This window comes from Microcaecilia unicolor, chromosome 2 (genome assembly GCF_901765095.1).
Source record: "Microcaecilia unicolor chromosome 2, aMicUni1.1, whole genome shotgun sequence".
NCBI classification, from domain to species: Eukaryota; Metazoa; Chordata; class Amphibia; order Gymnophiona; family Siphonopidae; genus Microcaecilia; species Microcaecilia unicolor.
Genome location: NC_044032.1, coordinates 403,081,091 through 403,107,495, shown reverse-complemented (window position 1 = coordinate 403,107,495; position 26,405 = coordinate 403,081,091). Strand labels below are relative to the sequence as shown.

At 46.2% G+C, this 26,405-nt stretch overlaps 1 protein-coding gene across 2 annotated transcripts in view; it reads left to right on the top strand.

The window, feature by feature from the left end:
- Nucleotides 1-26,405, top strand: part of NUP54 (nucleoporin 54) — a 325,681-nt gene that overhangs the window by 142,202 nt on the left and 157,074 nt on the right. For both annotated transcript variants that reach the window (XM_030190649.1, XM_030190648.1), the window contains one exon: nucleotides 22,195-22,382. In XM_030190649.1, coding sequence (XP_030046509.1) covers nucleotides 22,195-22,382 — 188 coding nt within the window. The remainder of the gene's footprint in view (nucleotides 1-22,194; nucleotides 22,383-26,405) is intronic.

Genomic DNA, 26,405 nt, shown 5'->3' with positions numbered 1-26,405 from the left:
GGAGCTGGCAGGAGTAACGATACAAAATCAAGTGTTTAAAGTTATGGCCTTTGCAGCTGACGTGGAGGGGCATAATCGAACGGGGCGCCCAAGTTTTCCTGAGGACAGGACATCCCCGTGAAGGGGCGGGGAAACCCGTATTATCGAAACAAGATGGGTGTCCATCTTGTTTCGATAATACGGCCGGGGACACCCAAATCTCAACATTAAGGTCGACCTTAGAGATGGTCGTCCCCGATTTTCGGCGATAATGGAAACCGAGAACGCCCATCTCAGAAATGACAAAATCCAAGCCATTTGGTCGTGGGAGGAACCAGCATTCGTAGTACACTGGTCCCCCTCACATGCCAGGGCACCAACCGGGCACCCTAGGGGGCACTGCAGTGGACTTCAGCAAAAGCTCCCAGGTGCAGAGCTCCCTTACCTTGTGTGCGGAGCCCCCAACCTCCCCCCCACAAAACCCACTCCCCACAACTGTACAACACTACCATAGCCCTTAGGGATGAAGGGGGGCACCTAGATGTGAGTACATTGGGTTTGTGGTGAGTTTTGGAGGGCTCACATTTACCACCACAAGTATAACAGGTGGGGGGGGGGATGGGTCTGGGTCCGCCTGCCTGAAGTGTACTGCAGTACCCACTAAAACTGCTCTAGGGACTTGCATACTGCTGTCATGGAGCTGGGTATGATATTTGAGGCTGGCATAGAGGCTGGAAACAATATTTAAAAATTTTTTTTAGGGTGGGAGTGGGGTTAGTGACCACTGGTGGATTAAGGGGAGGTCATCCCCGATTCCCTCCGGTAGTCATCTGGTCATTTAGGGCACATTTTTGTGGCTTGGTCGTAAAAAAAAAAAGGACCAAGTAAAGTCGTCCCAGTGTTCGTCAGGGGCACCCTTCTTTTTTCCATTATTGGCTGAGGGCGCCCATGTGTTAAGCACGCCCCAGTCCCACCGTCTCTATGCTTCTGACACGCCCCCGGGCACTTTTGTCGTCCCTGCGATGGAAAGCAGTTGAGGACGCCCAAAATCAGCTTTCGATTATGCTGATTTGGGCGACCCTGTGAGAAGGATGCCCATCTCTCGATTTGTGTCGAAAGATGGGCACCCTTCTCTTTCAAAAATAAGCCTGTTACTATTAACACTCACAAATCCTCAGGTTTCTGTTTCCCAGTTATTGCAGTTGATTTCTGTATATGGTGCCATGTCAGGCTTTAAACTGAACTTGACTAAATCAGTGTTGCTCCCGTCCTCTCCTAAAATTCCCAACACATGGCAAGGGGCCTTTCCTTTTTGTTGGACAGGGGGGTGGATTAAATACCTGGGAGTTATTATACTGGCCAACCTGTCTGACTTGTATGCCTGTAATATCCGACCCTTGATGTCTTCGCTGCAGCGGACTCTCACCTTGTGGTATGCCTATCCTATTTCTCTTCTGGGACGTGAAGTACTTTTTAATACGATATGTGTCCTGAAGTGGTTGTGTCTTTTTCAGATGCTCCCTTTCTATCTGCTTACAAGAGATGAACGTGCCTTACATAGGCTGTTGCAGACATATCTGTGGCAAGGGAAAAAGGCTCGCTTACCTATTTCAGTTCTCCAAAAACCTAAGTCTCATGTGGAGCTGGGCTTGCTGAATGTACGGTATCTTACAGTGACATGTATAATGAGACATATTAATTATTGGTTTAGGGGGCTGAATGACTTTTCTCTGTCAAGACTGGAAACTAACCTTTTTTGCAGATTTCACTTTAGCTGGCAACTACATACCATACCGCATTGCTCCCCACCACATCTGCAAATGAATCCGTTTCTAAAATCGACCAGAGCCGCCTGGAGATGGTTATGCAGATGACATCAATTCTCGGCAGCTGGCAACTACATACCATACCGAAGCGCTCCCCACCGCACCTGCGAATGAATCTGTTTCTAAAATCGGCCAGAGCTGCCTAGAGATGGTTATGCATACGAAATCAGTTTTCGGCAGCAATCCGACACAATCCAGACTTTCCGCCGGGCACAGACTCTCAGGTTTTCGCTTGCTGGGCAGTTCTTGGGATTCATTACTTGGCACAGCTACTCTTGGAAGATGGATGATTGCAGCCATTTGAGGAACTCTGTACCCATTACCTCACATGGATCATTTTGCTTATTTTCAACTACAACACTACATGAAAAGTTTGCCTTGGGAGGATTTGTGTGAGGATGTGTCGGAAACATTGCGCGAAGCACTCACTTTGAATTCTCAAAATCCAGTGCCCTTGGCATTCCACCATAAATACCTGCAATATTCAACAGCGGATTTAGACTATGCCCACTTAGAGACAATGGAATTTGGACTTGTCAACACACAACTGCGCAATGTATTCAAACCTGTCTTCAGCAGACATATAAAACTACCTGCAGTGCTCAACTATGGGAACTACAATACAAGTTCCTTCTTAGAATATACATCTCGCTGCACCAGGCATAGTGGGTGATGTTTGCAGGTTCAAGGGACTGCCCCAGGTGTCATGTTGCCTCTGCCACACTGGGACACATGTTCTGGTTGTGCCCTAGTGTGCGTACATTTTGGAGTGCGGTGTCAATGTGAGCCTGAGACTTTGTTTAAGGATTTTCAGCTACCCTGCTCAGTATCTCCAGACCTTCTAGATTTTTTGCGTGATCTGGTTCTCTATTATGAAGAAAACCATTTTACAGCAATGGAGAGAGCCGTCTGCTCCCACAGTGTCTTCCTGGAGGTCCCAAATGATAAATTTGTTATCAATGGAAGGTATGAACATTCCAGAGATCTACACCACACCTGGGCGGCAATTTCGTTACTGTTGGGAGTGCTTTTGGTCTAGCCTGCAGCCAGGAGCCGTCTTCTAAATTGACTCAATCTGATTTGTATCTCTCCTATGCAGCATCTGGGGGAGGGTATGTGTTTAAAATGTTTGCTACATCATGAAGTACTCTTGTGTTGTTCAGCCTGGGGTTGATCATGTTCTTTGTGTGTATTACTTCCAGCTGTCCTGTTCATCAATAAAAAAGGATTTCACATTAAATAAAAAGTTCTTGGTATTATTAGGAAAGAATGGAAAATAAAATGAGAAATATAATGCTTCTGTTTGTTGATGGTATGACCACTTATTGAGTATATTGTACAGTTATGATTGCTCCATCTCACAAGAGATATAGTGGAACTAGGAAGGGTTTAGAGAGCAGCAAAAATGATCAAGGGGATGGAACAGCTTCCCTGTGGAGAAAGGTGAAAGAGGGTAATGCTTTTCAGTTTGGAGAAGACATTGCTGGGAGGAGATGTGAATGAGGCCAATAAGTAGAGTGGAACAGGTGCATAGGGAATGATTGTTTGTTCTTTCAGATAGTACCAAGAATAGAGGACTCTCCATGAAGCAAACAAGTAATACTTTTTTATAATAAATTGGAGGAAATATTTTTCTCATTTGTCAAGCAGGATTGAATCTCGCACACAAGTGGTGATGATCTTGGCAGTGCCAGCATGCAGCAGCACTCTTATCTTTCTTTAAAAAATAAAAAAAGTAGAAAATATCAGCTCATTTTTTAATCCATATTCCAACAGCTACTGAACCATGGTGCAAACTCTACTTCTGGGGAATTCTTTACTACTGTACAGCACAGAATTTGCGTAGAATTCCACACTCTTGCAGAACGTCAGAATTCTGTGAATTTTCCAGCATCAGCTGTTCTCTCTCCCTCCCCTGCAGAGGTCACGTTGCAGGATGAGGAAGTGAACCGCTTCACATTGGGTCACAAACACTTATGTTGTCTGCTGTGGTGTCTTTCCATACTGGCTTTTTGTTAAACTTTTGAGATTATAGCCCAGCTCCCCCCCCCCCCCCCCCCACTAGTACTTCTCCCATACTTTCTCCATGTCTCCTTTTTAACCCCTCCCCTCATGTAGCTCTACTAATTTTTTGAGGTTGTATGAATTTCTTATCCTAACAAGAAAAATTCCCACTGTCATATGACTCTTTCTGGGGAATATTTTATAGATATAGATATGTAGCAAAAAGATCTTTGGATCTTTTGGGAGCTGAATCACCAGGGAGTGGACAAGTGGCCTACTGGTTAGAGCACTGGTTCAAATCCCACTGCTGCTTCTTGTGACCTTGGGCAAGTCACTTAACTCTCCATTGCCTCAGGTACAAACTTGATTGTGAGCCCTCCTGGGACTGGTACCTGCCTAGTGTACCTGAATGTAACTCACCTTGAGCTACTACTGAAAAAGGTGTGAGCAAAATCCAAATAAATAAATTCATTCATGATCTGGATCAGTGCTTATCTATATTTTTCTGTCAGTAACCCTATGATTGTAGCCAAACAAAATTGTGTGGCCTCCTGGAGATGTAGAGTAATGATGGACCTATGATGGAGAACCCACCCTGATCATGACTCCAAACATGGGTTTTGTGGTTCCATTTGGGGTCCTGACCAACAGTTTGGGAAGCTCTGATCTGAATACTTTGATCTCAATTATTTATTTATTAGGATTTATTTACCACCTTTTTGAAGGAATTCACTCAAGGCGGTGTACAGCAAGAATAAGTCAAACATAAGCAACAGACAATTACAGCAGTAAAAATATTCAAATAGCAATACAAACTATGGCACAGTATACTACTTACAATGTCAGCATAATACATAATAAAACATTTTAATAGACAGCGTACGGTACAAGCAAAGATGGAACATTTAGATAGCTAAGAGATTAACAGGAGTTAGAAAATAAGGGGACTAATTTAGAGAAAGTTGCACGTCAGAGAGGTGCTTATCTCATCTTATATATCAGCACCTCTGAGCAATTCTACCATATACAATGTAGGTACTAATTGTCCTATGTTTACTCCAGTAATCATTTCTCCTTTTTTTTTTTTTTAATAAATCCATGCTAATGTTTCTGGGGTGAGGTATAATCGGTATAATATTTTCAATCCATTCTGTATCAGGTTTGCTTCTGTTGATATTTTCCTAGTGTTCTGGGAGATCTTTATCCATTCATCCCTTTCTGTCGATGTTCCTAAACCTTTCTCCCATACCAGTATATGACTGGGTGTTTCTGGAATTTTATCCTTTGCACCATACAACTTAGAAATAATTCCTTCGATTCCCCACAATCCTGCATTGTCTTTCCTAGTGTGGCCTGCAATGATATAGTATCTAATTTGTAGATAACTCATAGCAATCTCATCATTCCAAGTTATATTGCTCTTTGAGAGTTTCACATGCCACTGGCACTTCCTGTTCTATTACATTGGTATCCTTAGCATTCATACTGTACCAGTCCAGGACATGTGGGTTGTTCCCATCAGCCAGCAGATGTGGAGATGAGATTCTAGAATTCTGGGCTCTGCCCTGTAAGGGCACCATGCAGGTTCTATGTTTCTCTAAGTCTGACAAATGGTGGTGGGCCATCTGAAAGAACACTCTTGGGCCAATTCAGTAAACTGGTACCCAGTCAAGAAAGAGGCTCCATTCTTCATTAAAAAGGTGGCAGCTACGAGGTTAAAGGTTGCAGCGCACCTCTTTCCTACTCTGTTTACCTGCCAGAATGGAGGAACTAAAAGGTGGTCAGAGACAAAAGTCCTCCCAGTCTGCTGGTTCACCTGTTGTTGACCCAAATTGATTCATTTGTGAGATGAGCAGGAGAACAACATGAGGATCCGGAACATAGTCTGCTGGAACCACTCACTGGTGAAGGAGGATTTAAGCATTCCTTTGGACCATAGATCACCTTGAACCCAGATGGTAGGACTCCACCTCTACAGCCTGCTGTGATGAGTTCCCTTGTCCAGTTGAACTGGAGCACACTGTTTTAAGGGACATGAGCAACCAGTGAGCATAGTGAGAGTTTAGTGCAGAAATATGCACCAGAAAATAGTGTGGAACAGCTCAGCAGCATAGGTGGTTTAATGCCTCAAACTGGAGGAGCCCTGTGGCAACCATCTTGTTGGTGCTCAGAGGTGAAGCTGAGATACGAAAGTTGTTTTGTTTTGGGAAGTGTCCCTCAAGAATTACCTCAAATTAAGACATTGGAACACAAGTAAATGTAATTGATTTTCAACTAAGTTTGCTCCTTTAATAGAAAAAGATCAATCTCTTCAACAAGTTGTCTCTCAGATGTAATTAGTTCAGAGGACATGTATAATGGGTTTGCCCATTATTCAGTTTAAATTGGAAACGCTTGAAAATTCTAATAGAAGTTCTAACCAAGATTTGTAAACTTTCCATTTCTGCCAAAGGTACCTGCTAAAGAAATGATTAAGAAAGATTTGTTGGAAGTATTAGTTATCTCAGGAATCAATACCATCTATTCTCCGAGGACAAGCAGGCTGCTTGTTCTCACTGATGGGTGACGTCCACGGCAGCCCCTCCAATCGGAATCTTCACTAGCAAAGTCCTTTGCTAGCCCTCGCGCGCCCGCGCACACCGCGCATGCGCGGCCGTCTTCCCGCCCGAAACCGGCTCGAGCCGGCCAGTCTTCTTTCGTCCGCACTCGGTACGGTCGTGTTTTCGCTGTGTCGAGCCCCGGAAAGTCGACCTCGCGCGTCCGTTTTTTCGACGTGTTTTTTCTTCGGAAAATCCTCAAACTGTTTGGGAAGTGCTCCGGAAGCCCTCGGGTTTCGTTTGCCCCTTCCCGTATTTTTCAGATTTTGCCCCGGTAAGTTTTCTTTCGTCGTCGGGGTAGGCCTCTTTTCGGCCTCGGTCGAGATTTTTCTCCCTTAAAGTTTTTGGTGCTCACCATTCGTCATTTCGGATTTTGATTTCGCCGGCGTGATTTTTCCGCCCATGACATCGAAGCCTTCCAGCGGCTTCAAGAAGTGCACCCAGTGCGCCCGGGTAATCTCGCTCACTGATAGGCACTCGTCGTGTCTTCAGTGTCTGGGGGCCGAGCACCGTCCTCAGAACTGTAGTCTGTGTTCCCTGTTACAAAGGCGGACTCAGGTAGCGAGATTGGCCCAGTGGAACGTTTTGTTCTCGGGCTTTTCGTCGGCATCGGCACCAGGGTCTTCGAGTGCATCGACGTCGTCAGCGTCCAGACCTTCATCCTCGGCCGCCAGTGCATCGAGTGCATCGAGGCATCGGCCCTCTGCATCGGCGCCGAGACATCGGATAGCTGCATCGACGTCGGTGGTACCGGGACCTCGTCTGCTGATGTCGTCGGACGGTGGTGCATCGTCAGGAGTGCAGGTGAGGGCTGTCCATTCCCCTGCTGGTGGCGGTGAGCCTTCGGGTGGGTCTCCCCCTACCCTGAGGGCTCCTGCGGTACAGCCCCCCCGAGATCGACCTCCTTCGACCTCGGCCCCGAGGAAGCGACGGCTGGATTCTACGTCCTCCTCGTCGGTGCCGGGGAGCTCCGGTGACATGCTTCGGAAGAAGTCGAAGAAGCATCGACACCGGTCTCCTCCCCACGTCGGCACCGAGAGCTCTGGGTCGCCGAGGGAGTCGGCACCCAGCAGGCATCGGCACCGAGAGGACCGCTCATCCTCTGTGCAGGAGGTGTCGATGCGCTCCACTCTGGACAGCCCGGAACAGCCTCCACGCCCGGAACAGGTTCTGACGTCGACGCCTGCATCGGCCTCCATGCCTTTCTCTGCAGCCGCTCTGAACGAGAGCCTCCGGGCCGTTCTCCCAGAGATTCTGGGAGAGCTGTTGCGCCCTACCCCTCCGGTACCGGCGGTGCTTGCGCCTCCGGTACCGTCGAGCGTGGCGCCGGCTGGCCCATCGCCCGGGGTGAGGTCCCCGACGTCGGTACCGCGTGCGGTGCCGACTGCGGCCACCTCCCAGGAGGGCTCCCCGACTACGTCGGCGGAGGGAGCTTCGCCGATGCGGGCGAGGGAGTCTACCTCTCGACGCCCCCATCGTGGACGTGGCTCCACTGAGTCGAGCCGGGCGAGGTTGCAGACACAGGTTCGTGAACTTGTGTCTGACACCGAAGGTGAGGCCTCGTGGGAGGAAGAGGAAGACCCCAGATATTTCTCTGACGAGAAGTCTGAGGGTCTTCCTTCTGATCCTACTCCCTCCCCTGAAAGACAGCTTTCTCCTCCTGAGAGTCTGTCTTTCGCTTCCTTTGTCCGGGAGATGTCTACGGCCATCCCCTTCCCGGTGGTTGTGGAGGACGAGCCCAGGGCTGAAATGTTTGAGCTCCTGGACTATCCTTCTCCACCTAAGGAAGCGTCCACTGTTCCCTTGCACCATGTCCTGAAAAAGACATTGCTTGCGAACTGGACCAAGCCACTAAGTAATCCCCACATCCCCAAGAAGATCGAGTCCCAGTACCGGATCCATGGGGACCCAGAGCTGATGCGCACTCAGTTGCCTCACGACTCTGGAGTTGTGGATCTGGCCCTAAAGAAGGCTAAGAGTTCTAGAGAGCATGCTTCGGCGGCCCCGGGCAAAGACTCTAGAACCTTAGACTCCTTTGGGAGGAAGGCCTACCATTCTTCTATGCTCGTGGCCAAAATCCAGTCTTACCAGCTCTACACGAGCATACACATGCGGAACAATGTGCGGCAGTTGGCGGGCTTGGTTGATGCGCTCCCCCCTGAGCAAGCCAAGCCTTTTCAGGAGGTGGTCAGGCAGCTGAAGGCGTGCAGAAAATTCCTGGCCAGAGGGGTGTATGACACCTTTGATGTTGCGTCCAGGGCCGCTGCTCAAGGTGTGGTGATGCGCAGGCTCTCATGGCTGCGTGCCTCCGACCTGGAGAACAGACTCCAGCAGCGGATTGCGGACTCGCCTTGCCGTGCAGACAATATTTTTGGAGAGAAGGTCGAGCAGGTGGTAGAGCATCTCCACCAGCGGGATACCGCATTCGACAAGTTCTCCCGCCGGCAGCCTTCAGCATCTACAGTGGGGGAAATAAGTATTTGATCCCTTGCTGATTTTGTAAGTTTGCCCACTGACAAAGACATGAGCAGCCCATAATTGAAGGGTAGGTTATTGGTAACAGTGAGAGATAGCACATCACAAATTAAATCCGGAAAATCACATTGTGGAAAGTATATGAATTTATTTGCATTCTGCAGAGGGAAATAAGTATTTGATCCCCCACCAACCAGTAAGAGATCTGGCCCCTACAGACCAGGTAGATGCTCCAAATCAACTCGTTACCTGCATGACAGACAGCTGTCGGCAATGGTCACCTGTATGAAAGATACCTGTCCACAGACTCAGTGAATCAGTCAGACTCTAACCTCTACAAAATGGCCAAGAGCAAGGAGCTGTCTAAGGATGTCAGGGACAAGATCATACACCTGCACAAGGCTGGAATGGGCTACAAAACCATCAGTAAGACGCTGGGCGAGAAGGAGACAACTGTTGGTGCCATAGTAAAAAAATGGAAGAAGTACAAAATGACTGTCAATCGACAAAGATCTGGGGCTCCACGCAAAATCTCACCTCGTGGGGTATCCTTGATCATGAGGAAGGTTAGAAATCAGCCTACAACTACAAGGGGGGAACTTGTCAATGATCTCAAGGCAGCTGGGACCACTGTCACCACGAAAACCATTGGTAACACATTACGACATAACGGATTGCAATCCTGCAGTGCCCGCAAGGTCCCCCTGCTCCGGAAGGCACATGTGACGGCCCGTCTGAAGTTTGCCAGTGAACACCTGGATGATGCCGAGAGTGATTGGGAGAAGGTGCTGTGGTCAGATGAGACAAAAATTGAGCTCTTTGGCATGAACTCAACTCGCCGTGTTTGGAGGAAGAGAAATGCTGCCTATGACCCAAAGAACACCGTCCCCACTGTCAAGCATGGAGGTGGAAATGTTAGGTTTTGGGGGTGTTTCTCTGCTAAGGGCACAGGACTACTTCACCGCATCAATGGGAGAATGGATGGGGCCATGTACCGTACAATTCTGAGTGACAACCTCCTTCCCTCCGCCAGGGCCTTAAAAATGGGTCGTGGCTGGGTCTTCCAGCACGACAATGACCCAAAACATACAGCCAAGGCAACAAAGGAGTGGCTCAGGAAGAAGCACATTAGGGTCATGGAGTGGCCTAGCCAGTCACCAGACCTTAATCCCATTGAAAACTTATGGAGGGAGCTGAAGCTGCGAGTTGCCAAGCGACAGCCCAGAACTCTTAATGATTTAGAGATGATCTGCAAAGAGGAGTGGACCAAAATTCCTCCTGACATGTGTGCAAACCTCATCATCAACTACAGAAGACGTCTGACCGCTGTGCTTGCCAACAAGGGTTTTGCCACCAAGTATTAGGTCTTGTTTGCCAGAGGGATTAAATACTTATTTCCCTCTGCAGAATGCAAATAAATTCATATACTTTCCACAATGTGATTTTCCGGATTTAATTTGTGATGTGCTATCTCTCACTGTTACCAATAACCTACCCTTCAATTATGGGCTGCTCATGTCTTTGTCAGTGGGCAAACTTACAAAATCAGCAAGGGATCAAATACTTATTTCCCCCACTGTACCTCTACAGGTAGAAGATTTTTTTGGGGAAGGAGGACTGTTCCCTACTCTTCTGGCAAGCGTAGGTACAATCCTCCTTCTCGACAGCCTGCGGCCCAGGCTAAGCCCCAGCGCGCTCGCTCTCGTCAGCAGCGTGCGCCTCAGCAAGGCCCCGCGGCTCCCCAGCAAAAGCAAGGGGCGAGCTTTTGACTGGTTCCAGCAGAGCATAGCCGACATCCAAGTGTCAGTGCCGGGCGACCTGCCGGTCGGGGGGAGGTTGAAAGCTTTTCACCAAAGGTGGCCTCTCATAACCTCCGACCAGTGGGTTCTGCAAATAGTCCGGCAAGGATACACCCTCAATTTGGCCTCAAAACCTCCAAATTGTCCACCGGGAGCTCAGTCTTACAGCTTCCAGCACAAGCAGGTACTTGCAGAGGAACTCTCCGCCCTTCTCAGCGCCAATGCGGTCGAGCCCGTGCCATCCGGGCAAGAAGGGCTGGGATTCTATTCCAGGTACTTCCTTGTGGAAAAGAAAACAGGGGGGATGCGTCCCATCCTAGACCTAAGGGCCCTGAACAAATATCTCGTAAAAGAAAAGTTCAGGATGCTTTCCCTGGGCACCCTCCTTCCCATGATTCAGGAAAACGATTGGCTATGCTCTCTGGACTTGAAGGATGCCTACACACACATTCCGATACTGCCAGCTCACAGACAGTATCTGCGATTTCAGCTGGGCACACGTCACTTCCAGTACTGTGTGCTACCCTTTGGGCTCGCCTCTGCGCCCAGGGCGTTCACAAAGTGCTTGGCTGTAGTAGCAGCAGCACTTCGCAGGCTGGGGGTGCACGTGTTCCCATATCTCGACGATTGGCTGGTGAAGAACACGTCCGAGGCAGGAGCCCTGCAGTCCATGCAGATGACTATTCGCCTCCTGGAGCTACTGGGGTTTGTGATAAATTACCCAAAGTCCCATCTTCTCCCAGCACAGAGACTTGAATTCATAGGAGCTCTGCTGGATTCTCGGACGGCTCGCGCCTATCTCCCAGAGGCGAGAGCCAACAACTTGTTGTCCCTCGTCTCGCGGGTGCGAGCGTCCCAGCAGATCACAGCTCGGCAGATGTTGAGATTGCTGGGCCACATGGCCTCCACAGTTCATGTGACTCCCATGGCCCGCCTTCACATGAGATCTGCTCAATGGACCCTAGCTTCTCAGTGGTTTCAGGCTGCTGGGGATCTAGAAGATGTGATCCACCTGTCCACGAGTTTTCTCGAATCCCTGTATTGGTGGACGATTTGGTCCAATTTGACTCTGGGACGTCCTTTCCAAATTCCTCAGCCACGAAAAGTGCTGACCACGGATGCGTCTCTCCTGGGATGGGGAGCTCATGTCGATGGGCTTCACACCCAAGGAAGCTGGTCCCTCCAGGAACGCGGTCTGCAGATCAATCTCCTGGAGTTGCGAGCGATCTGGAACGCGCTGAAGGCTTTCAGAGATCGGCTGTCCCACCAAATTATCCAAATTCAGACAGACAACCAGGTTGCCATGTATTACATCAACAAGCAGGGGGGCACCGGATCTCGCCCCCTGTGTCAGGAAGCCGTCAGCATGTGGCTCTGGGCTCGCCGTCACGGCATGGTGCTCCAAGCCACATATCTGGCAGGCGTAAACAACAGTCTGGCCGACAGACTGAGCAGGATCATGCAACCTCACGAGTGGTCGCTCAACTCCCGAGTGGTGCGCCAGATCTTCCAAGCGTGGGGCACCCCCTTGGTAGATCTCTTTGCATCTCGAGCAAACCACAAAGTCCCTCAGTTCTGTTCCAGGCTTCAGGCCCCCGGCAGACTGGCATCGGATGCCTTCCTCCTGGATTGGGGGGAGGGCCTGCTGTATGCTTATCCTCCCATTCCTCTGGTGGGGAAGACTTTGTTGAAACTCAAGCAAGACCGAGGCACCATGATTCTGATTGCTCCCTTTTGGCCGCGTCAGATCTGGTTCCCTCTTCTTCTGGAGTTATCCTCCGAAGAACCGTGGAGATTGGAGTGTTTTCCGACCCTCATCACGCAGGACGAAGGGGCTCTTCTGCATCCCGGCCTCCGGTCCCTGGCTCTCACGGCCTGGATGTTGAGAGCGTAGACTTTGCCTCTTTGGGTCTGTCAGAGGGTGTCTCCCGCATCTTGCTTGCTTCCAGGAAAGATTCCACTAAGAGGAGTTACTTCTTCCTATGGAGGAGGTTTGCCGTCTGGTGTGACAGCAAGGCCCTAGATCCTCGCTCTTGTCCTACACAGACCCTGCTTGAATACCTTCTGCACTTGTCTGAGTCTGGTCTCAAGACCAACTCTGTAAGGGTTCACCTTAGTGCAATCAGTGCATACCATTACCGTGTGGAAGGTAAGCCGATCTCGGGACAGCCTTTAGTTGTTCGCTTCATGAGAGGTTTGCTTTTGTCAAAGCCCCCTGTCAAGCCTCCTACAGTGTCATGGGATCTCAATGTCGTTCTCACCCAGCTGATGAAACCTCCTTTTGAGCCACTGAACTCCTGCCATCTGAAGTACTTGACCTGGAAGGTCATTTTCTTGGTGGCAGTTACTTCAGCTCGTAGAGTCAGTGAGCTTCAGGCCCTGGTAGCCCAGGCCCCTTACACCAAATTTCATCATAACAGAGTAGTCCTCCGCACTCACCCTAAGTTCTTGCCAAAGGTGTCGGAGTTCCATCTGAACCAGTCAATTGTCTTGCCAACATTTTTTCCCGGTCCTCATTCCTGCCCTGCTGAACGTCAGCTGCACACATTGGACTGCAAGAGAGCATTGGCCTTCTATCTGGAGCGGACACAGCCCAACAGACAGTCCGCCCAATTGTTTGTTTCTTTTGATCCCAATAGGAGGGGAGTGGCTGTAGGGAAACGCACCATATCCAATTGGCTAGCAGATTGCATTTCCTGCACTTACGCCCAGGCGGGGCTGGCTCTTGAGGGTCATGTCACGGCTCATAATGTTAGAGCCATGGCAGCGTCGGTAGCCCACTTGAAGTCAGCCTCTATTGAAGAAATTTGCAAAGCTGCGACGTGGTCATCTGTCCACACATTCACATCTCATTACTGCCTGCAGCAGGATACCCGACGCGACAGTCGGTTCGGGCAGTCAGTTCTTCAGAACCTGTTTGGGCTTTAGGATCCAACTCCACCCCCCGAGGGCCCTGTTTGTTCTGTTCCAGGCTGCACTCTCAGTTAGTTGGTAAATTTTTTAGGTCAATCTCAGTTATGTCCTCGCCGTTGCGAGGCCCAATTGACCATGGTTGTTGTTTTGAGTGAGCCTGGGGGCTAGGGATACCCCATCAGTGAGAACAAGCAGCCTGCTTGTCCTCGGAGAAAGCGAATGCTACATACCTGTAGAAGGTATTCTCCGAGGACAGCAGGCTGATTGTTCTCACAAACCCGCCCGCCTCCCCTTTGGAGTTGAGTCTTCCCTTGTTTCTCTTTTGCTACATACGAGACTGGCCGGCTCGAGCCGGTTTCGGGCGGGAAGACGGCCGCGCGGGCGCGCGAGGGCTAGCAAAGGTCTTTGCTAGTGAAGATTCCGATTGGAGGGGCTGCCGTGGACGTCACCCATCAGTGAGAACAATCAGCCTGCTGTCCTCGGAGAATACCTTCTACAGGTATGTAGCATTCGCTTTACGTGATCTTATTATTTGCCAGGATATAAACGTGAATCTCGGCATTCTAATGAAGATATTACTGTGGATTTCCTGAATACTAAAGAGGAGGTGATGATTCTAGAAATTCTGGGACATTAGTTGTGACATTTATTAATATTTTGATAGAGATATGTTACATAAATATTATTTTAGATCTAGGGAGACTTTTTTGTGAAGAAAAGATTTTGACTTGCCAGATGTCATGTGAAACTCAGAAAAGGCAACAAATGTTTTGTGAGGCCAGAAGTGGTTCTATTATCTTAAATTTCCTTGTAAATGTGTTGTATACTATCAGTATGGTTTTTTTTTGTGGGGGAACCTTCTCACTTAACGTCATTTCTGGTAAACTAGAGCTTTTTCTGTAAAGGGCTCCTGTGGGCGGGGGAGGGAGTGGGCACGGGCCTGCTAAAGGGGTTTAATGGAATAGTTCTTTCATGGACTTTATTTCCTATACAGGGTGAGGCAAAAAAAAGTAACCTTCTAAGAGGTCCAAGATGGCGACTGTTAGAGCAAGGCAAACGGACGCACCTGGAATCTGCTGTCAGCCTAGACTTACGCGAGCGTCTTTCCCGTCGATGCGATGGGTAAGAGAAGAGGTAAAGTTCGTGTGGCTCCCCTCGCACCGGGCTATACACCTCAGCCGCGCCAGACAACGCTGGATCATTTTCGTGTTGGGTCCGGTCCCGAGCAGGCGTCGACTCCGTCTGCCGGTGCTAGCGTTCCGACGCTGGACAGCAGTGTAGACGGGGCTTCCCTGAGCCCCGTCGAACGTGCAGCACCCCCACAACCCGGAAGGGAAGCTTTTGTTGCAAGTCCTGGAGCCATGGCGTCTGGAAGAGTGCTATGTGACCAGGGAGGGAGACTGCACGAGCGGACAACTGGAGTTATAACACAAGCTGAACCAGGTATAACATCTACTCAAGCCTTGGAAAAGACAGTGAGTATCCTGGAACAAGCTGTTAATGCCCACCTACCGGATTTTTCAATGGGAAAGGTAGAAAAACCAGCTGTAGTGACCTTAGAGTCACTGTGGGACCTGACTTCTTCTACCAAATCTGCCTTACAAACTTTGATTTTGAAAAACATGGAGACAATTAAAGCTTTATCTGAGACTGCTCTAAAACAGATTCAATCCAGTGAATTCCAAGCTACTGAGGTTCGAAGGCTGTCTGAAAAAATTGAGAAAATTGATCTTGTGGGACAAACTTTAATTAAAGACAAAAACTCTACCTCGAGACGCTTGGAGTATCTGGAAAATTATTCAAAGAGATTGACTTTGCGCTTTATAAATTTTCCTAGGTCCCCCTTGGTGGTCCCAATTCAAATGGCCAGAAAGTATCTAATGGAGACTCTGGGAATGCCGGAGAATTCCTTGCCTCCTATTACTAGAGCTTATTATATACAAACAGATGTGAAATCATCTGAAAATCAACAAACACAAGAAGCAATGAAGCTTACGGCATTCCTTGAGTCTTCATTGAAGGTTATAACTCAAAGAACTACACTTTTGGTGACATTTGCGTTGGAATTAGATAGAGATGCAGTCCTTAAACTTTCCCTTAGACACTTGGATTCTATGTTTTTGGGATCAAAGGTTAGGGTGTTTCCTGATTTGGCTAGAGATACTCAACAAAGGCGTCAAAAGTTTCTATCTTTACGTCTAAGAGTAATAGCAATAGGTGCAGACTTTATTTTGAGATATCCATGTATATATAGAATAAAATTTCAATCTAGACAATACCAATTTTTTGACCCGAAACAGTTGGAGGAATTTCTGTTAAGCAGAGAGGAGGTAAATGTAGAAGTCTAGACTCACATGTAACACTGTATGGCAACTTGAGGCAGCCGCTCGAGATGTAACTTGCTCTTTTGATTTAATTTGTTTGTGATTATGCTTATAGTTAAGTATTTTTTAATTTTTCTAATAATCTTGGACCATTACCTTAAATTTGTGATCGATAGTAGAATACACTTGTGGAATTGTTAAAAATTTTGTATTTGGATTACTAATTCGTGTATTATCATTCATAAGGAATTATTATGATTGTTAAAAAGTATAAATAAAGAATTAAAAAAAAAAAAAAGTAACCTTCTAGAATTTTTTGCTGTTTTCTCAGCAGCCGCTTGGAATTTCAGTTTGAAATTTTACAGCTTTATTTGTTACTAGCTACATTTATGTTCCAAGTGGAATGAGATTAAATTTAAACTCGGTGAATATAGACTTTTTATCGTGACCACCCAGTGATTTTCATGCATTCGAAAATGTTTGCACTGTACAACTACCTTTGTCTGTTGGCCAAACTATCTGGCTTTTCAATAGAATTAGGCGCTTATTTTACACTTTCATTGAGGTCAATGATGGTGTTAATAGTTTTATTAAAAAACATCAGTAGTACCATTTTATACCCAGCTATCAGAATGATGCCTAGAATGCGTTCCAAGCACAGTCTCTCGCAAAGCGCTCGTAGTTTCTGCACTCTGACATCAGGGTGCCATCTCAGGCACGCGTGTTGGCTCAGCCCCCACCTTTCCAATGCACAACCTTGACTGTCTTTTGCCACAGTCTCGCCCCAGCAGTGATGCTGTAAACCGCTATTCATACGAGCAAATTGAAGACGTTTTTCCGGTAAAGAGCATGGATCCTCGGTTGCTTAGTAAGACGTATACGGTGCCACCATCTCATGTCTTGTGCATCCTCGGGTCTGGAGGCCCATTTGCAAAATCTTTGTATACCTTATGCATTTTCACTGGCGTCCTGACAGCAGCACAAGAAATACAAACACATGACGCTGACCAGCTGTTGCTTCGTGGCGTCTCTGTACCCCTCGTTGTTCTCCTACAAGAGAATATGGACAGTCTATTAAAAGACAGATCAAGAAAAACATCCACAAAGGTATACCCCAGAACATATTTTGTCAAAAAAAGAAAGAAAAATTACATGCATACCTGTGAAACGGGGGAAGATGACGCCTACATCTGGTTTAGAAGATCCATGAGTTCTGTATCCTCAGCCACTTCATATATTTCTGTGTCACTGACAGCATCTCCGAACGTGTCTTCTGGATAATCCGCAGCATTTTTAGTCATGGTTATGTTGTGTTCACAATATAGGTCTTCTGTTAGTGAGTCGTTGAATTCTTGAGAGCCAAATACTTTTGCCCATATGGCAGTACATCCAGCAAGGACTCTGTTCCAGCAACAGGTCATCCTGTTCTGTTTCAGCCATACGCTGCACGTTCTGGTCACTAGCAATGTTTTCTGATTGTCAGATCGATTACCGGTGGGTAGACCTCAGTCTCAGCATCGAGACCTTTAAGGTAAAGACTGAAGTTTTGCCTTCTGTTTGACAGTGATCTGTATGCAGACTTGTCCAGACATGCCTAGCTTTGCCGCATGTTATTACATTTTTATACATGTGACTGTATGATAAACGGGTTTGCTAGGGGACAGGAGAGAGGAGGCTAGAAACAGAAAAAAAACACTACATATACTCTTGAACTAGTGTTCTGTTCAGGAGGTATAAATCACTATATTATTTGGTATTTGTTCAAGACTAAGTAGGAAAGAAGAGATAGCAAAGTTTACAGAAATGAATAAGCTCTGTACATCTAGTTAGGCCAGGGGCTGCTCAGAAAAGGATATCCTACATGAGAATTTAAATGCAGCTCAGGTTGTTTTGAGGCGTTCATGTTGGTATCTTGTGAGTTTCTGTTTGGGGTAATTATTCCACACACTGTCTTCTGAATGCTTTTTCCAATGATTGTATTTTATTTTCAGTGCTTTCTGTTCAATGTTGGATTATAATTTTTTTAAAGCTATGGATGTCAACTTTGAACTCTGGGAGAATTACTGTAGCATTTGCATATAAACCAGCCTATTTGTTGTAACATCACTCGCAACAAGTGCTCTTCTTAGTTACACTAGATAAGCACTGCTCTTTTTTGAAAATTTTCTATGGTGAACCAGTGTTCTTTGGTATCTTTTGATTGAAATTCATTTGCTTTTGCATAAAATCTTTGCTGAGCTTCAGCAATGATTCAAATAATGTATGATGGCTGCTTGTGACACCGTTGCCATGCCATCATCAATTTTAAACACAACAGTGAAAACACAAACATTTTTTACACAATTTGAGGTACTATTTCTATAAATTATTAATATGGTCAGACTGGACTTGGGAGTTTTCTTCTAATTAAGGCTTATAAGGCTTACTGTAGGTGCAGACAGAGCTTAGAAAGTACACGACACAAGGTTTCTCTCTCTGTCTCTTTCGGCTGTCCGCCCTCCCTATTAGAGGCAGTCCTTTCAGTTATGCTGATGATTCTCTGAGCTGCCCTACTGTGCTACTCCGAGTCCTACGCCAATGGGAATTGGGAATAAATTGGAGAAGCCTAAGAGAGGCCAATCAGGAATCTTCTCTTAGTGATGTTACACTGTGGAGGAGGCGGAGCGATCAGCTGACAGGTACCAACGAGTCAAAGACTTGAGCACTGCAGAGCGGACGGGAAAAGGTAGGCGTCCATTTTATGGAGGGTGGAGGGGTCACCTTCGGGGTGGGGAAATAACCTCTGTTTGCACCCGCGGTAGAACTTTAAAATTATCTCCCATTCCCGCGGATTACAACATTTACCTTCTCCCGTGTTGTTCTCTAGCATCAACAGAACATATTGATCTCACATAGACAGTGTTAAATAGCAAACATCAGGCTACAGACCGTGATCTCACACAGACAGAGAATAGTTTGTTTTGCTGGACAAAAAATGCAAACAGCTCTGCCGTTCTTAAAAATCCGAAGATCCAGCTTAAAAAGGTGTCCTTTTTTTGAAAAACAAATGCCTATTTTCTTTCCTGTGAGAAAAAAAAGTGAAGAAACAGCTTTAAAAGTAAGCACAAGGTATCCTTTTGAAAGAAAAAATATTATAAGAAGAAAAAAAAATGTCTATTTATTTTCCTGTGAGCAACAAAGGTTAAGGTGTGCATGCATGACTAAATTTTACCGAGGCAGTGACAGTGGACAGTGTCGGGAGGGGGGGGGGGGGGGGGGGGGGGGGGGGTTGACACCACTTCCTGTTACATGACCACATCTAAGATGGCGGTTAGTAACATAGTAACATAGTAGATGACGGCAGAAAAAGACCTGCACGGTCCATCCAGTCTGCCCAACAAGACAACTCGTGTGCTACTTTTTGTGTATACCCTACTTTGATTTGTACCTATGCTCTTCAGTGCACAGACCGTATAAGTCTGCCCAGCACTATCCCCGCCTCCCAACCACCGGCTCTGGCACAGACCGTATAAGTCTGCCCAGCACTATCCCCGCCTCCCACCACCGGCTCTGGCACAGACCGTTTAAGTCTGCCCAGCACTATCCCTGCCTCCCAACCTCCAGTCCCGCCTCCCACCACTGGCTCTGGCACAGACTGTATAAGTCTGCCCCACACTATCCCCGCCTCGCAACCTCCAGCCCCGCCTCCCACTACCGGCTCTGCTATCCAATCTCGGTTAAGCTCCTGAGGATCCATTCCTTCTGAACAGGATTCCTTTATGTTTATCCCACGCATGTTTGAATTCCGTTACCGTTTTCATCTCCACCACCTCCCGCGGGAGGGCATTCCAAGCATCCACCACTCTCTCTGTGAAGAAATAGTAGTGGACACAGGAAGTGATGCGATGCATGCAGTGTTGCTGCCATCTTGGAAAAGGGTGTGGCTATATCACTTCCTATGATGTCACCAAAATGGGCGGGGTTTGCGATGGAGCTATGCAAATAAGACAGATCAAGGGGTGTGGCTGTGTAAAGGGGCCAAGCTTGGACAGGGTCAAGACATATCCAGTGATGACATCCAAGGGGAGGTGGGGAGTAGGCGTGGTTTGGGTGGTGATGTCATCAAAAGAGGCAAGTGGGTGTGGCTTGGTGTGTTCTTGCTTCTGATTTGCTGAAAACCTAGAACTGGGCATGTCATCTGTCAAAATCAATTAAATTTGACAAATGCTAATGAGGTACACTACTGGCATTTCTATCAGTGGAGGTGGGTGAATAGTGGAGTGCCGCAGAGATCTGTACTAGGACTGGTGCTATTTAATATATTTATAAATAATATGGAAATCAGAGCAAGTGAGGTGATTAAATCTGCAGATAACACAAACTATTCAAGGTTGTGAAAATGCATACGAACTTTGAAAAATTACAGGAAGACCTTAGGATATTGGAAGGCATCCAAAAGGCAGATGTAATTTAATGTGGACAAATGCAGAGTGATGCACATTGGAAAGAATAGTCCGAATTAGTTACCTGATGCTAGGGTCCACCTTGTGGATTTGCACCTTGCACCTAAGAAAAAAATCTAGATGTCATTGTAGATAACATGCTGAAATCTTCTGCTCAGTGTGCGGCGGCACCCAAAAAAGCAAGCAGGATGCTAGGAATTATTAGGAAAGGGATAGTAAATAAGACCAAAAATGCTTCTTTATCTCTCTATGGTGCCACCTCACCTTGAGTATTGCATTCAGTTCTGGTCACCGTATCTCAAAAAAGGTATAGCGGAACTAGAAAAGGTTCAAAGAAGAGCAGCCAAAATAATAAAGGAGATGGAATGCCTCTCATGAAGAAAGGCTAAAGAGATTAGGGCTCTTCATCTTGGAAAAGAGACAGTTGAGGGAAGATATGATTGAGGTCTACAAAATCCTGAATAGAAGTGAATCAATCTTTTACTCTTTCAAAAAGTACAAAGACTCAAGGATGTTACATGGAAATACTTTTAAAACAAATAGGAGAAAATGTGTTTTTTTTTAAATCAATGAATAGTTAAGCTCTGGAACTCTTTTCTGGAGGATGTAGTAACAGCGGTTAGCATATCTGGGTTTAAAAAAGGTTTGGACAAGTTCCTGGAGGCAAAGTCCATAGTCTGCTATGGCGAAGCTACTGCTTACCCAGGGATTGTTAGCATGGAATGTTGCCACTATTTGGGTTTCTAACAAGTACATGTGGCCTGGCTTGGCCACTGTTTAAAACAGGATACTGGGCCATTAGTCTGATTCTGACCCAGTATGGCTATTCTTATGTTCTTGTGAAAGTTCTGGGTAAATGCTTCTCTATGGCTTCTAAAATGAATCTTGATGCAGTAAACCCAGTTCCTATCTCATTTTACAATTTATCAACTAAGCCAAGCATTCTACCGTTGTCTTTCTCTACCAAACTGTCTTGCTTTGCTTTGCCTTCACCAGCAGACTACTAGTTGAATCTAGGTACTTAGTTACCCTCACCTGTGTTCTGAACCCCTGCTGCTTTCTCACTGCATCTCCTAAGTTGCTTGTCTGTAATATGAGTTAACTGCCTTTCAGTTCAGGACTCTCAAGGACTACATTTCCCAGGATTCCCATGGTCTTAATTCCTTTCAGAACTCTCCTATGCTTTAGGAGCTTCTTCTAATGCCAAACTGATATATGATATACTCTAATGCCAAACTGATATATGGTATACGGTCCAATGTGTTTCATGGGATAACTTCCAGGGACTGAGTTCTCTCTTATTCACTCTAAGGAAACACCACCTTCCATGATATTGTAATGCTTTTTGGCCAACATGGAGACTTTTTCTATTTGTCTCTTCTGAAGAGATTATTGTCAGGGGTGGTCATATTTCAGTCCTGGTTTCTGTTAAACCAAGATTGTATGATTGCAACCATATCTAAGTCTGCAATGGTGACTTTAGCTTCACGTTCCACTGATGCTTCTTGTGACCTTGGACACAAGTCAATTGGTCCTTTATTGCCTTAGGTTCAAACTTGGGTTAATGCATTAATACATGGCATTGCACTTTACCATGCAGAAATGTAATTTGTAATGCAACCTGATTATTTGTAGTGGGAACTGTTTACTAATAATTTGCATTAAATGCAAATTAACACAAATTAGTGTATTAACACAGCTCAGGAAACTTCTTTCTTAGGTTTCTTTTGATAGTTCACAGCTCTAAGGAAGTGCTGGCCCTAACTACATCAGTGTAAAGTGTTTCTTAATTGCTGACTAATGCTTTCTATAAACAATGTTGTTTTTGCTTATAGGCTGTTGGCTTCAGTTGTATTCCCAGCAACAAGGATGAAGATGGACTTGTGGCTTTAGTCTTCAATAAAAAAGAGACTGATATTCGAAACCAGCAACAACAGCTGGTAGAGTCGCTGCACAAGATTCTGGGAAGTGTACAAACTCTTTCTGTTAATGTGGAAGGCGTTAAAGCGATGCCAGATGACCAGTAAGATAGTTGTATAGTTTTTTCTTCCTTTTTTTTTTTTAACATTTAATTTATCCACACAGCAGAGAAAGTATCATCTAAAGCGGTGTTTCTCAACCCAATCCTCTGGACACACCCAGCTAGTCAGGTTTTCATGATATCCACAATAAATATGCGTGAGATAGATTTGCATTCACGTCCTCCTTGGTATGCAAATGTATCTCATGCATATTCATTGTGGATATCCTGAAACCCTGATTGGGTGTACCCCAAGGATTGGGTTGAGAAGCACTGATCTACAGCTTATAATAGATAAACAAGATATAAAGCATAAATAATATGCACATGCTCTCTTATACTCACACAAAAAAAGAGAGACACCGATAAGAGGAACACACCCAACAGGCTTTCCCTCCTCTTTTTAACAGCTAACGTCTGCCAGTATGAATTCCAGATTGTATCATACACTTCAGATTGCAGTTTCAGGCAGATGTTTCTTCCACTGGTTAGTGGTGGAAGATTTTCCAAGTTAGTGCTATGAAAACCTCAGCAAGCAGCATTCATCATCTGTGTGACCATGTTTTTGATATAGGTAGACCCCCACAGATTCAAAAGCAAAGTTGAGACATTAAGGTAATGCTGGGGCCTTTTGTGGCCTGGTTGTCCTGTTGTATGGGGGTAGTGATTTGAGCACTCAAGAAAGTGCTTACAAAGTTGCCCAATAGTATGCATGCATTAAAATAGGTACTTGAAAAACATAGCACCTGCTTTTTACGTAATATATGCATAAGCATTCCCGGAGGCAGAGAATGGATGGGATTGGCATTTATGCGTGTATTTCATAAAATACGGGGAAAGCAACAACAGGAAAACACCTCAACGAAAATCCAAAGTACACAGAAAAAGTTGAGAATACAATACAAGCAACAACTCCGGGAGTAATTAACAGAAGATCCCACACGGATGAAAATCCAGGAAAGCACCTGGTCCTGGAGGCACCTCTGCCAGTCAGGTTCTCAGGATATCTACAATGAATATTCATAAGAGAGATTTGCATGCGGTGGAGGCAATGCATGCAAATCTTTCATGAATATTCATTATGGATATCCTGAAAGCCTGACTGGCAGGGGTGCCTCCAGGACCAGGTTTGGGAACCACTGGTTTAATCTATTACATGTATTAAATGCACGTTTGTATGTTGCTTTTATAAAATAGGCTAATAAATGAGCTTCTGTCCTTTTCTTGCCTTAGATGCTTGTTATAAAATTTCCTTTTGCCCATGTGAGACATTTAAAAGGCTCCTATTTAGAATGTTCTGTACAATTTTGGAGACTGCACCTTCAAAAAGATATAAACAGGATGGAGTCGGTCCACAGGTCAACAAATTCCACAGGACTAGGCTACAAAATAAAATGCACTGTGCCTTGTAGTCTCAATTTGGCCACCTTCGGACCTCGCAGGGGACCATGCAGTGGTCATTTAAAGACTAAAGAACCAGATTAGGGGATTGTCAACATAGAGGGTGGCTACTTAAATGGTCAGTGGTCTTCATCATAAGTGCATGGGGACAGACTTAAAGAGCTCAATATGTATACTTTGGAAGAAAGAGGGGAGAGGGGAGGTATGATGGAGACATTTAAATACCTATGTGGCATAAATGCACAGGAGGCAAGTCTCTTTCAATTGAAAGGAAGCTCTGGCACAAGAGGGCATAGGCTGAAGTTGAAAGGGGATAGACTCAGAAGTAACCTGAGGAAATACTTCTTCACAGAAAGGGTAGTGAATTTGTGGAACTGCCTCCAGGTGGAAGTAGTGGAGATGAAAACAGTATCTGAATTCAAGAGAGTGTGGGACAAGTACATAGGATCTCTAAAGGAGTGATTGGGAGAATAGATGGCATGGATAGGCCATATGGTCTTTATCTGCCTACATTTTTCTGTGTTTCTATTTTATAAAAACAACATAGGCCTTTATAAAATAAGCACCCAGAACCAGTCCCCATAGTGTGCAAATGCTGATGCACAGATTTGAAGTTGGTGTAAATGTTTTTGTATGCACTCTGTGTATATTTATGTGGGTTTACTAAACTGTTCTGTGCCATACTGTCTCAAAGTAATCACATTGGCAAAATCATAAACTAAGAATGGGGTCAAAACACATCATTCACTATCAAAATCTATACCCACATCCAACTTTAAACTTTACACTAATAATCAGTGGTGGGGCGGTCCTCCCCGATTGTCAGCACGAGGGGGGGTGCTCCATTCCCACTGCTTCCGACCCAAAGACTGCTGGCGCCCCAGTCCCCACCTGCCTACCCTCAGCTCCCTTTACAACCCCCTTCTCTCTGCCACCCGCCCCCTGCATTTTAAAAACCTCGGAATCGGCGGTGCAGCACCTCGTGTTTGCCTCTGAAAGAAGCAGATCGCCTCGACTTCGGGCCTTCCCTTACTGTGGCCCGCCCTCCTCTGATGTAACTTCCTATTTCTGTGAGGGCGGGACATAGTGAGGGAAGGTCCAATGACGAGGCGATCTGCTTCTTTCACAGGCAGACACGAGGTGCTGCACCGCCGATTCTAAGGTTTCCAAAATGCAGGGGGTGGGTGGCAGAAGGGGGCTGTAAAGGGAGCTGAGGGTAGGCAGGGGGGGACTGGGGACCGTGGCGCCAGCGATCTTTGAGTCGGGAGCAGTCTTGTAGCCTTTCAGGGACAATTCGCCACAGACTGCTAGTGACAATGAATTCCACAGTGCTAGGACTACAAAATAAAATGCACTGTTCCTTGAAGTCTCAAGCTGAGCCACCTTTGAATCTGGCAGGACCATGCAGTAAAGACTGAAGAACTCGCTTTGGGGATTAGGGATTGTCTACATGGATAAATATATAGGTGTATCCATATGTAATGCCTTAAATGCAAGGAGAAGAGTTTTAAATGTCACACAAAATTCAACCCTTAACTAGTGGTGACTTTGCAGTAGAGGAGTGATGTGGCTTGATTGGTGAGCACGACAAGGCATGTGGATAGCTGTATTCTGCAATGTTTGTAGCTCCTTAAATACAGTCCTAGGAGCACCAAAATAGATGATGTTATAGAGATCGAGTCCAATAAGAAGAAGAGCCAGCAGGAAAGAGTGTAAAGTGTTGCAATCATAAACCGGTCAGATGGACTGCATTTGGCGCAGAATGAAGAAACCTGCTTTGCTTAAGGAGGATATTTGCAGTGCAAAAGAGTTGAGAGTCCAGAATTATTCCAAGAACTACTCATGGGGGGGGGGGGGGGGGTAATAGTGGTGTCAAATAAATGAAGGGTGGAAGTTGGTGGTGTAAAATGGCCAGATAGCAAGCTACTGTCTTTTCACAATTTAAGAACAACGGTGATTGGTAAGCACTGGGCTATAGAATCCAGACAGCATTGCAGTGAACGAATATCCAAATCATCTGGATCAGTATAGTGAAGGAGTAGAATATCGTCGGCATAGAAGTGAAAAAGAAATACCACAATCCTGGATAAGGGTCACTAAGGGGCTTAAAGATATTAAATAGGGGAGGAAGTGATGTCAGCCACCAGGATGACAGCCTGATTTTTGGTCTCCTGCTTCTAATCTGCAAATAAATGTACAATTTATTAAAATTTGCTATACTGTGGAAGTGACATCATCAAGCAACATGGCTGCTTGAAGAGAAAGCTCTCACTTACCCTGACTAAATTCGTGGTGATTCCCCAGCACTTGGAGTAATTGGTGAGTCCTGAGAAGAGACTTCAGCTGTTTTGGGGCTGCTCTGTGGATTGGTATGAGTGTGCAGGCAAGCCTTTCTAAATTTGCATTTACAAGTGGCATGGCCGCGAACCACATGGCGGACCTGATGGTGGCCCCACGCTCCCTGCAGCAATCTGTGGATCTCTCTCCCCCCGAGATATGTTTCTTTCCAGGGATGATTTTAAAAAAGGAGAAGCAATGCCGCTCCTCAAGCTGCGTGATTGGCTGCAGGAGATTCAGACGGACCTGAAGGGTGTCCATTCAGATTTGGCCTCGCTGGGAGCTGAC